This window comes from Gobio gobio (assembly GCF_949357685.1).
Source record: "Gobio gobio genome assembly, chromosome: 24".
In the NCBI taxonomy this organism is placed as follows: Eukaryota; Metazoa; Chordata; class Actinopteri; order Cypriniformes; family Gobionidae; genus Gobio; species Gobio gobio.
Window position 1 is genome coordinate 5200511 of NC_137120.1, and position 12806 is coordinate 5213316.

The window sequence follows — 12806 nt, forward strand, 5'->3', positions numbered from 1 at the left end:
GCAGCATTTCACAACCCGCCAAAATAAAAGTCTGGCTTAACTTGAAGAAATTGTGACAAATATTACTATTGTGCAGTAGAATGTACTTCTCAAAGTCATAATAATAATATTAAGAAATGCTTTATTTTTGTAAGGAATGATGCTTTAATTTTTACAGTGTAGCACTGAATTAAAAAAAAATAGTTTTTAATTTAATTGTTAATGTTTTATGCCTTCATTGCATTGCCAATGCTTTTAAAAGTACATTTGTATTAAATCATAAATACTGAAAAATTTAAACAGACAACAGAGTTTCAACAATTAATTGAACCCTATTATTGTACACATTTAAATGAATTAGTTTGGTAAGGTTTTACGAATTCAATTTATCGTTACAAAATTAATTAAACGATTAAAATAGAATCTGGAAGACATGAAATTTGAGAGCAATAAAATGTAATTTCATAAGAAATATATCTGGTTTCATAGGGCCCTAAAAATCATTATTTTTTTATTATTGTTAAAAAAAATCAAAAGTTTTATGAAATGGAAAAGGGAAAAAATAGCCCAGAAATGTTTAATTAAAACGGGGGGGGGGGGAGGCCAAAACAATGACAACTTTTCGAGAGCGAATCCAGAAAAATTATAAATGGCTGAAAATTTGGGACAAAATAAAACAGAACAATTTATTACAAATATAACACATTTTAGGAAGCTATAAAATAAAAATAAAAAATTGTCTCAAATTCATTTTTCACCCTTTTGTTTTCTTTTTTTGGGACTAAATTTTCCCTCATGGATTCTTTTTTTTTCATTTTAATTTTGTGTGGACAATGGTCATAGAACAATTTATTAAAAATGTAACACATTTTAGGAACCTATACAATATATTACCATTGTCCAAACGGAATTAAAAAGGGGGAAAAAAGAGAATACAGAAAAATTTAAAATGGAAAACCTTTATTTGGGACAAACTAAAACACAGGTTATAGGTTCCCAAGTTTTTTTTGTTGAACTTTTAATAAATTGTTAAATTTCATGTCCAATGACCACAGACAAATTTAAATGAAAATTGATGTTAAACTAAATAAGTTTCATGATTTCAATTAATTAGACCCATTAGCATTTATAAGTCCAGGAAAAGACAGAATCAAGTAAAATTAAACTGAATCTTCTGATAAATTGTTTTAATATTAAATTCATGGTTTTCTTCATTACTAATAATGACCTTAACCATTAAGTCCAGAACCATTTAATGGAGAGCGCTGAATCTGGAGATGAGTGTGTGTGTGTGTGTGTGTGTGTGTGTGTGAGAGCTGAATCTGGAGAAGAGTGTGTGTGTGTGTGTGTGTGTGAGAGCTGAATCTGGAGAAGAGTGTGTGTGTGTGTGTGTGTGTGTGAGAGCTGAATCTGGAGATGAGTGTGTGAAGCTGTAACCGGTGTGTGTGTGTGTGTGTGTGAGAGCTGAATCTGGAGAAGAGTGTGTGTGTGAGAGCTGAATATGGAGAAGAGTGTGTGTGTGTGTGTGTGTGTGAGAGCTGAATCTGGAGATGAGTGTGTGAAGCTGTAACCGGTGTGTGTGTGTGTGTGTGAGAGCTGAATCTGGAGAAGAGTGTGTGTGTGAGAGCTGAATCTGGAGAAGAGTGTGTGTGTGTGTGTGTGTGTGTGAGAGCTGAATCTGGAGATGAGTGTGTGAAGCTGTAACCGGTGTGTGTGTGTGTGTGTGAGAGCTGAATCTGGAGAAGAGTGTGTGTGTGTGAGAGCTGAATCTGGAGAAGAGTGTGTGTGTGTGAGAGCTGAATATGGAGGTGTGTGTGTGTGTGTGTGTGTGTGTGTGTGTGTGTGTGTGTGTGTGTGTGTGTGTGTGTGTGTGTGTGTGTGTGTGTGTGTGTGTGTGTGTGTGTGTGTGTGTGTGTGTGTGTGTGTGTGTGTGTGTGTGTGTGTGTGTGTGTGTGTGTGTGTGTGTGTGTGTGTGTGTGTGTGTGTGTGTGTGTGTGTGTGTGTGTGTGTGTGTGTGTGTGTGTGTGTGTGTGTGTGTGTGTGTGTGTGTGTGTGTGTGTGTGTGTGTGTGTGTGTGTGTGTGTGAGCTGAATCTGGAGATGAGTGTGTGTGTGTGTGTGTGAGAGAGCTGAATCTGGAGATGAGTGTGTGTGTGTGTGTGTGTGTGTGAGAGCTGAATCTGGAGATGAGTGTGTGTGTGTGTGAGAGCTGAATCTGGAGATGAGTGTGTGAAGCTGTAACCTGTGTGTGTGTGTGTGTGTGACAGGAGGTGCGTGAGACGCGCCGGCGGCAGGAGAGGCGTGTGGTGGAGGTGGACTCAGGTGTGCATCAGGACTATGAGTTCAAGCTGGCGCAGGCGCTTCAGGACCTGCGGAGGCAGCACGAGGAGCAGGTGCGGCTCTACAAGGACGAGCTGCAGCAGACCTTCACTGCTAAGGTCAGAAACCCCAGCTTCCTCAATCTGCTCCATGCTTTAGGGACTGTGGTTCGCTTGCTGACAGGAATCTTCTCTCCACAGCTGGATAATGCCAAGGTGTCGTCCGACATGAATGATAAAGCGGTGCTGACCGCGCGAGAGGAGCTGCAGGAAGCCCATGTGAGGATCGAGAGCCTGAGCTATCAGCTCAACGGCCTGCAGAAACAGGTACCAGTCCACTTACAGCGGCCGAAATATGGGTTTACGGCTAACATTGCCCTTGCTCTTACACTGCCATACGTTTAGTGGGAAAATACAGTTGCAACTTTAAGATTACAGGAGATTCATTTTGAGATGTATATAAAGAAAGTCACATGATGAATCATCACAAGTAGCTTTTCTACAAACTGGGATGCATGATATATCGGCCACTATAACGGTATCGGCTGATATACACTATATTCCCAAAAGTATTGGGACACGCCTCCAAATCACTGAGTTCAGGTGTTCAATCACGTCATGGCCACAGGTGTATAAATCAAGCTCTAGACCTGCAGACGCTTCTACACACATCAGTGAGAGAATGGGCCGCTCTCAGGAGTGTGTGTGTGTGTGTGTGTGTGTGTGTGTGTGTTTGCTTCTACACACATCAGTGAGAGAATGGGCCGCTCTCAGGAGTGTGTGTGTGTGTGTGTGTTTGCTTCTACAAACATCAGTGAGAGAATGGGCCGCTCTCAGGAGTGTGTGTGTGTGTGTGTGTGTGTGTGTGTGTGTGTGTGTGTGTGTGTGTGTGTGTGTGTGTGTGTGTGTGTGTGTGTGTGTGTGTGTGTGTGTGTGTGTGTGTGTGTGTGTGTGTGTGTGTGTGTGTGTGTGTGTGTGTGTGTGTGTGTGTGTGTGTGTGTGTGTGTGTGTGTGTGTGTGTGTGTGTGTGTGTGTGTGTGTGTGTGTGTGTGTGTGTGTGTGTGTGTGTGTGTGTGTGTGTGTGTGTGTGTGTGTGTGTGTGTGTTTGCTTCTACACACATCAGTGAGAGAATGGGCCGCTCTCAGGAGCTCAGAGAACTCAAGCCTGGGGCCGTGATCGGTGAAATAAGTCCAAATATTATGCTAAATATTCCACGCTCAACTGTTAGTGGTGTTATAACAAAGTGGACGCGATTGGGAACAACAGCAACTCAGCCACGAAGTGAAATCAGAGCGGGGTCAGCGCATGCTGAGGGTCACAGAGCGGGGTCAGCGCATGCTGAGGGTCACAGAGCGGGGTCAGCGCATGCTGAGGGTCACAGAGCGGGGTCAGCGCATGCTGAGGGTCACAGAAGTCGCCAAGAGCTCCAGACCTCCAGACTTCTGTGTCCTTCAGATGAGCTCAAGAACAGTGTAGAGCTTCAGGGAATGGGTCTCCATGGCCGAGCAGCTCATCCAAGCCTTACATCACCAAGTGCAATGTAAAGCGTGGGATGCAGTGGGGTAAAGCGCGCCGCCACTGGACTCTAGAGCAATGACACGTGTTCTCTGAGCGACCAATCACGCTTCTCTGTCTGACAATCCCATGGACGAGTCTGGGTTTGGCGGTTGCCAGGATAACGGGACTTGACATACCAAGACATTTTGGACAATTTCATGCCCCCATCTTTGTGGGAACAGTTTGGGGACGGCCCCTTTCTGTCCCGATTGAACACCTTTGGGATTAGAGCGGAGACTGAGAGCCAGGCCTTCTCGTCCAACATCACTAATGCGCTTCTAGAAGAATCCCCACAAACACACTCCTAAACCTCGAGGAAAGCCTTCCCAGAAGAGCTGAAGCTGATAGAGTTGCAAAGGGTGAGCCGACTCCATATTAAACCCTGCGGATTAAGAATGGGAAGTTCATGAGCATGTAAAGGCAGGCGTCACACAACTTTTGGCGATTATAGTGTATGTTCATTTTTAATGTTATTGGCCTGATAAGTAATGGATTATTTGCTTCAGCTGAGACTCTTCATATGTGCACGGTTCACCATGATGGTTTTTAATTGCTTGAAAAATGATTAGAATCAGGGGAAAAAGTGTCATATAAGCTACATAAAATTATAATGAGAACATCATTGTAAAGGTGAGGCTATTGTTTTTGTGTTCAGCCTCTCAAAATGTATCTAATTTAGATTTATCGGCCAATATATCGGCTTTCAAAATATAACGAATAATTGATCATTGGTATCTGCCAAAATATTAATATCCATGCATCCCCGGTCTTCTTTGCAGTACGTTCTTTGGTTGGTAAGATTTGGCTTTTATGGTCCTTTTATGAACATATAAACGTGTGTTCTCTGAGTCCTAGTGTAGCATTAGAAGAAAGCACCTCACTATGATGTATTGTTCAGCCGCAGAATAGTTTTCCATCATTTCTGACTTGTTTTCGTCCCCCCCGCAGGCGTCTGCAGCTGAGGAGCGTATCCGAGAGCTGGAGGGCATGCTGGCCAGCGACAGGGACAAGTACCGCCGACAGCTGGACTCAAAGGAGCGCGAGATGGCGGAGATGAGGGAGTGCATGCAGCAGCAGCTCAACGAGTACCAGGAGCTGCTGGACGTCAAGCTGGCCCTGGACATGGAGATCAACGCCTACAGGAAACTGCTGGAGGGCGAAGAGGACAGGTGAGCGTCTGGAAGCACTCACACCAATAATCATCTAAAGAATGACACTAATGTCAGCCTAGACAGCTTTTATAGGCCACACTTCAAAAGCTGAAAATGCTGTTTAATTTGCTTTGAAAGGCATTCAAACACATCTGTGGCCGAAATTGCTGAAGTGTTTTGGTAATCGGGACATTGGAAGGAGGTTGTCTTGGTATGCAGTGCTAGTTTTAGGCAGCTCACTGCTAGACTGCTTTCAATCAATCAATCAATGTTTATTTATAGAGCACATTTAGGGCGTTTTCACACCTGAAAGTCCGCACCAAGGTCCGAACCGAAGTTCATGTTTTGATACTTTTTATACATTCGGTTAGTTTTGGTTTGGTTTCACATTGCAGTTATGTGAGCGCACTAAAGAACTTTACATGCCACTCGTCTTCATCTATGTGGGCGGCATCTGGACATTGATTGGTTTGTAAACGGACGTGCGTCTTTAACAAGATGAATGAACGGACGCATATCGTTGCCAGTGCGCATTGCTTGACTATTTTTTATTCGTTACGTTTAAAAGTGGACATTTCAAGCTTTATATACACATATTTCTCATGTTCGAGAGGCAAGGTTCTGCTGAGTTTCGGTTTATTTGAGACGCGCTCCAGTTCATGTGTAAAGCATGTGATCGCTCCCACTATTGTCTGCTATAGACTATTTACTTCTTATTTATTAAATCCAGGCAATTATCTGATTAAACGTTGATTAAAATTAAGATACAATTTATACAAAACGAAATTCCCATTAAAGAAAGGCTTTCTACGCAAAATCATACAAAATTTAGTTCAAAATCATTTCTGACTTTCTGTCTTCTGACATATTGCGCATCTTTTCATAATCAATGTAGCCTAGATTGAATTTAAAAATAACATTATAATATTTAAACATAAACAGGAACTTCCTGTAAATGGTCTGAAAGTCCGAACCGTACAGAAAATGCTTTCACACTAGAAACGAAGCGAACCTTTGTTCAGTTTGATCCGGACCGAGACACGACCTCTTTTCGTCGGACCAGATTTCGTCTGTTTGGTCCGGACCGTGGTTTCACACCTGCAATTTTGATTCAGACCAAACTGAAAAGTCCGAAAATCCGGACCAAACAAGGTAGGTGTGAAAACACCCTTAAACACAACCAAGGTTGACCAAAGTGCTTTACAAGGTATAAGTTAAAACAACAGTAAACGAGAAACCAAGACAATGTACTAAGGAGTGTATTAAAAGCCACGGAAAATAAATATGTCTTGATGAGATTTAAAAGTAGTGAGTGATGGGGCATGCCTAATATAATGAGGAAGGCTATTCCAGGGTTTGGGTCCAGCATGCCTTTCTAACTCTGGGTACTGTCAGAAGGCCATGGTCACGTGATCTCAAATTTCTCGTCGGGTTATATGGAATTATTAGTTCAGTTAAATAACAAGGTCCTTGGTCATTGAGAGCTTTATAGACAAATAACAAGATTTTAAAATCAATCCTATACTTGACAGGGAGCCAGTGCAAAGACATTTAAAATAGGTGTTATATGATCATATTTTCGTTTCCTGTCGAGCAGCTGCGTTTTGGACCAGCTGCAGACGAGAGATAGAGGTCTGAGAGATACCATAATACAGTGAGTTACAGTAGTCAAGCCGAGATGTTACAATTTCAAAATCGCTCTTGGATAAAAAGGGCTTAACTTTATTGAGTAGACGCAGTTGAAAGAAGCACGATTTAGATTTGAGTATCATCTGCATAAAGATGAAAAGACACCATATTTTTCAAAAATAGAGGACTGCTTTGTATTTTTGTCTCTTTTTCGAGTACAAAACATTCTTAAATCAAGATATATTTACTTTAAAGCAAAATTACTTGAGATATTAAGTCTTGTTTACTGGAAAAATGAAGCAAGTTTGTGCTTAAAACTAGAAGAAATACCTGCCAATGGGAGCAGAAAACATTCGTTTTGCTTCTCAAATGCCTCTTCGTTTAAGATTTAGATCTTTTTAATTGGAAAACAAGACAAAACTAGTTTTGAAACACGACATTACGAGGTTTTCAAATGCCATTGGACAAGCTTGTGGCTGAGGCGCACTTGGTTTTGTGACTCCTTCATGCATTTCGGTCAACGTTGCACACACACTTTGCACTTGTTTCTCGCTGCTGATGTCGCTCTGGCAGGTGTTTATTATCGTCATTCATCTGCAGCCCAAAACATGTCCAGGAATGCTCCACTTCACATTTTTGTGCTTCATACTTGAAATTCTCAAGGTGAAAGGTAGGTTGTAAAATGTCACGCTGGATTGATAATTGTGTTTCCCACTCGTGCGTGAGCGATGCGATCGAGCCAGTTGTCAAAAATAATCTGGGGGAGAAGTCAGAGCTCATTTAGCATGAAGACGAGGAGACGAGTTAAAAATAGTCTGCAGTTGAGAAATTTGGAGGACAGCTGATAGGAAGGAAAGGTAAGACGGCAGCGCAGTCGCATAAGCATGCGTTTGCCCAGTCATCGTTCTTGAGGTGCGTTCGCACCAGGAATGATAACTAATATAGTTTTAATTGTTTGAGGATAGTGAAGTCAACTCAAGGTGGCAGTACTAGACTTTAGGCCAGGGAAACCTCGCCCAAAGCAGAACGAAACAGAGCTACTTGTGCTCTGAGCAACTCGCAAACTCTGACTCTGAACAAATGTGTTTATCTGCCGAGTGTCTTGATCACATGACCACTCAACAGCCAATGAGAAGTGTTGGAGTTCAGCGCTGAGGTCTCCGGTACGAGCTGCGAATCTGTGATTTGATTTAATTTAAATCCAGTTAAACAGCGCTGACTTAATCAACAACACTAACGTGCAAATCAGCTGAGCCGATTCAGTGAAGATACTTTTCAAACAACAATTCACCATCATTTATCATGGATTTACTGTGGTAACACGAACTGTAACGTGGTAATTTGTCAGAAATGTAGGTTAATATCTAATTTTATTTGATTTGTAATGTAGACATGTATTCAATTAGTAACAAAGGCCAAACTGCAGACTATTTTTGTCATAAACTTTAACTTTTTGCCTTGTGTGCACTGCAAAAAATGCTAATTTAGTATTTTTGTCTTGTTTCTAGTATACATATATCTAAAAATTCTTAAAATCAAGATGCATTTACTAAGTTAAATGACATTAGATATATTTTCTGGAAATTGAAGTGAGTTTTTGGTTAAAACATATCTGCCAATGGGGTAAGAATAATAATGTTTCTGTTTGGAATCTTATTTCTGTCCCAAACAGAAACAAGATTATTTTTCTAATCCATTTGGCAAATCATTTAGTTTGTTTCAAGCAAAAACTCAATTAATTTAGTTTTTTTTCCCCCAGGAATCAAGAAAAAATATGTAATTTTCCTTAGTAAAAGCATCTTGATTTATTAGATATTTGGACTGAAAAAAAAAAGACAGAAATGCCAAGTAAGAAGAGTATTTTTTGTAGTGTGGTTTTACCTGTGGTGATCTAAATAGAGCACTTATTAAATTTAAATAAGAATAGTTCTATCTCAGTAATAATATTTAAATTTCACCCATTAAAACTTTTTGGTTGATGATAGTGTTAAATATCTATACATTTCCTGTGTCCTATCTCAAGCTACTCAACTGTCAGTTCAAGCTTTTGTCAAATCTGTCATGTTTCCAAGAAACAAAACATGTCATGTGTATATATAATAGAAAAGGGACCCAGGTATTTCCACAACATCGAATCTGGCCCCCTTTTAAAAAAGTTTGGACATCCCTGCCTTAAAACAAACGGACTAAATTTAAACGAGTTTTACAAGTTTGATCTCTACTAGAGCAGGAGTTCATGTCTGAATGTTGATTATTTCCTCATATTCTCCATGGTCGCAGCTCCTCTCTTCCCAGTCTGTCAGTAACGCTCTGTTTAGTTCCTGTCTCTATGAAGCTCCTCCTTCTGAAAAGCACAATGCACTCTGATTGGTCGATCAGCATGTTTGGGAAATGTCCCTCCCCTTACCATAAGGCCGCGCCTGTCCACCAAAGTGTTTTTAGCCGGCTGAAACACTAGTCGTTCTGTTGAAAACGCCTGACTCTGAGCGTTTTCGCAGCGCAACGTTTTTTTTTTTTTTTTGTCAGTTCAGACTCTTTGCTTATGATACGAAATATCTGCGTAAGTGTTACTAGCCTCTCATTTTGCAGATGGTTTGTTTCTGTATTGGTTCTATTAGGGGTGCACCGAAATTTCGGCCGCTGAAAATGTTCGGACAAAAATGGCATTGTTGGTTTCGGGCCGAAATTTAAAAAAACAGCCGAAAACGTAAACCGAAAATGAATGTCACCCGCCCCTCCCATTCATGCGCAAGTGCTCCGGTTTCACTCACGGTCGAGCTGTTATCATGCGACGCGTCTGCCTATCAAAGATTAAGCATGTCAGAACAAATAGAGACGTGTCCAGCTGAACTACCATTGCCAGAAGCCACAATCCCCTTGACTACTGGCGCGCGAACGAAGGCCGCTTTCCATTGCTTGCGCGGATTGCACACAGGTATTTATCTGCCCCTAGCAGTGTTGCCAAGTCTGCGGTTTTCCCGCAGGATGTTTTTCCATGTCCGCGGGTTGAAGCGACCCCAATTATGTGATATTTAGACCCAGGAATGTGAATTTTAGCAGGCAACCCTGCCAAAAAAACACATATTTTACCCCCCAAATGCCATTTTTCCTGGAGAACAGTGACAGACAGTGAGAGACTATTCAGTGCAGCATCTCCTGTTCTTAATGAGAACCATTCTGTGATTGTGTGCAGTAATTCAGATAACTAAAAACTATTTTATTTGATGGAACATAACTTGAAGAATAATATTAGGCCTATTTGGTATTATTTATATTTATTGTTAAAAATATTTTAGGTTTTGTTATGTAACTTAATAAAAGTTTGATTATTATATTACTTCCTGATTTTTTTCATTTCAGATCCATTAAATTCAAGATAGATGGATGGATGGATGGATGGATGGATGGATGGATGGATGGATGGATGGATGGAGAGATAGATAGATAGATGGATGGAGAGATAGATAGATGGATGGAGAGATAGAGAGATTACGTTTTTAAAAGAAGCCATTTTCGTTTTTATACTGCTTGTTTTCATCTGTTGACGTTGTACAAGCAGAACGTGGCGGTTGGTCTGTATAGTATTTGTCCCGCCCCTCCTCCACTGTGATTGGGCGGCTGGTTGCAAAGTGACCGTGATGAGCGCTGCGTTATACTCAAAGTTGAACATTCTTCAACAATACTCGCTCAGCGCCTCGTAATGTTCATGGTGTTCTAAAAAAGTGGCGCTGCCATTGAAAACAATTGTATACGCCAGCCAGCCGCGTGAAAACGCTTTGGTGGACACGGCTAACTAACAACACGTTCAACACACTACTAACTAACTCAACCCGCCCCTTTATTCTGCGTATGAATTATTTAAATTATTAAATAATTCAAATATTACCGTCTCATCCGGTCCTGACTCTGTGTTCATTAAAAATCCCAGGATGTCCTTCGATAAAGAGTAGGGGTGTAACCCCGGCATCCTGGCCAAATTTGCCCATTGGCCCCCGTCCATCATGGCCTCCTAATCATCCCCATATACATATACAGACTGGCTTCATCACTCAGTCTCCAATCCACCAATCAGCTGGTGTGTGGTGGGCGTTCTGGCACAATATGGCTGCCGTCGCATCATCCAGGTGGTTGAGGAGATTCCCCCCTTGTACGTAAAAGCGCTTTATAAATGTAACAAATTATTATTAAATGAGGAATATTGAGACGTGTCGGTTTCCGGAAGAAAACTCAAGACTACAATGGAGGAGTTTCAGGAGTTTAGAAACAGACACTGATATCGAGAACTCCTTTTTCCTGCTCAAACAGCATTACACACTAAAGAGGGATGAACATGGAAGAGTGTAATAGGTGCTCTACAGAGCACTTGAGTGTTTAAAGCAGTAGCCACAACTGCAACTCATGCTTATAATCAGTGTTGGGGTAACGCATTACCAGTAACTTGAGTTACATAATATTACTTTTCCAAGTAACTAGTAAAGTAACGCATTACTTTTCAAATTTACAACAAAATATCGGAGTTACTTTTTCAGAAAAGTAACGCATGTTATTTTTCACATTAATTTGACTGACAGCTCTCCTGCCCCCATGTTGAGAGTAAGTGCAGAGGTGTGTGTGTGTGTGTGTGTGTGAACATGATGGTTATTGTAGTTCTAGACTAAATGTGAGCATTTATTTATCTCACTTGCACAATAAAGATTCTGGACTCCTCAAAATGAATAAAATCAGTCAAATGCAAAATCAGAGTACTATGCAAACCTCCAATAATTAAATTTTAAATAAAACAACTATTTTTATGCATAATCTACCTTTTATATTTAATTTACCAATGTCTTGCTACTGACCTTTGATGATGAAAATTACTAGATTTTTGTTTTTATTGGTAAAACTTTTTTCTCCAGCATCCTATTCTCCATTATCCAGAGCTGCGCCCTCTAGTGTTCATGCGTGAATCTGCATTTTTACCTCAGCCTGGGGCTTATTTCAATTTTGGTATGAAGAGGTCTTTACCTTTGCACAAAAACAAACAAAAAACAAAAACAAAATCAAGCCCAGCCCAGGAGAGAAAAAGTAACGCAACATTACTTTTCTTAAAAAGTAACTAAGTAACTCGATTAGTTACTTTTTAAGGGAGTAATGTAATGCATTACTTTTTCAAAGTAACTTTCCCCAACTCATGCTTATAATAAACAGGTTATGGTTGTTTGGTGTGAACGGGCCTTTACCCATCACACACGTCTTCCTGTTGTTTCTTGAATGCCTAATCTGTGTGTCCCGTCTCCTGTAGGCTGAAGTTGTCCCCCAGCCCGTCCGCCCGGGTCACGGTGTCCCGCACCACCGCCAGCAGCACCTCCACGTCTTCACGTAGCTCTCGCGCTAAGAGAAAGCGTGTGGAGCTGGAGGAAGCGTCCAGCTCCGCCCCGAAGGTCCAGATCAGCCAGCAGGCCGAAGCCACGGGCAGCGTCAGCATTGAGGAAATCGACCTGGAGGGGAAGTCGGTGACCCTCAGGAACAACTCTGACAAGGTACTGGGAATTTGTCACACTTACACGTCACATTTAAAGTAGGGCTGGTCTGAATACCATTTTTTGAGCTTCGAAGCTTCTGTAGTAATCAACATCGAATATTCGAAGCTTCGGAGGGAAGGAGCTGAACATATCCTTCTCTCTAATAAAGTCTGGAATCTGGAGAAGCGGCGTGCCTCACGCGGGCAGGGCTTATATGCTCCGCGAACGGGCAATGAACTAGTGATACAAAACACACAGATCTGTTACGTCCCAGTTTTGATATATTATAGTAGCTAGTAAAAATAATTCTGTTCAGTTATAGAACAGACTAAGAGCCCCTATTTCTGCCCCTGGGGCCGGGCTTCGGGACAATTTTCACGTCATACCTCAAACGTGGGCTTTCCTTCATTTTATATTTTAGACATTCATTAATTAAAAGAAACAATGAGGTGTGCAGCGCTGGTGGAAACAACATGAGACTATGACAACACGACTGTTAAGACGGCTCGCAGTGTTTAGAGTATCGCCGCAAATGAGTAAAGCAAGCCAACACGCAAACTGCCGAACCTCTTAGATGCTCAAAAACACAATCATCTTCATTAAAATGAATGAGACTAAATGCTCTTACAGTGCTTAGATCACTCGTTCTGATATTGCGGTCTTTGATC

At 41.3% G+C, this 12806-nt stretch overlaps 2 protein-coding genes across 6 annotated transcripts in view; both read left to right on the top strand.

The window, feature by feature from the left end:
• Positions 1-12806, top strand: part of tbxa2r (thromboxane A2 receptor) — a 285760-nt gene that overhangs the window by 177978 nt on the left and 94976 nt on the right. The gene's annotated exons all lie outside the window — the stretch shown is intronic.
• Positions 1-12806, top strand: part of lmnb2 (lamin B2) — a 28182-nt gene that overhangs the window by 6711 nt on the left and 8665 nt on the right. For all 4 annotated transcript variants that reach the window (XR_013815848.1, XR_013815849.1, XR_013815850.1 and 1 more), the window contains exons 5-8: positions 2246-2416; positions 2498-2623; positions 4803-5023; positions 11919-12156. Coding sequence is in view for 1 of the 4 variants with exons in the window: in XM_079807865.1 (XP_079663991.1) it covers positions 2246-2416; positions 2498-2623; positions 4803-5023; positions 11919-12156 (756 nt within the window). In the remaining 3 variants the exon portion in view is untranslated. The remainder of the gene's footprint in view (positions 1-2245; positions 2417-2497; positions 2624-4802; positions 5024-11918; positions 12157-12806) is intronic.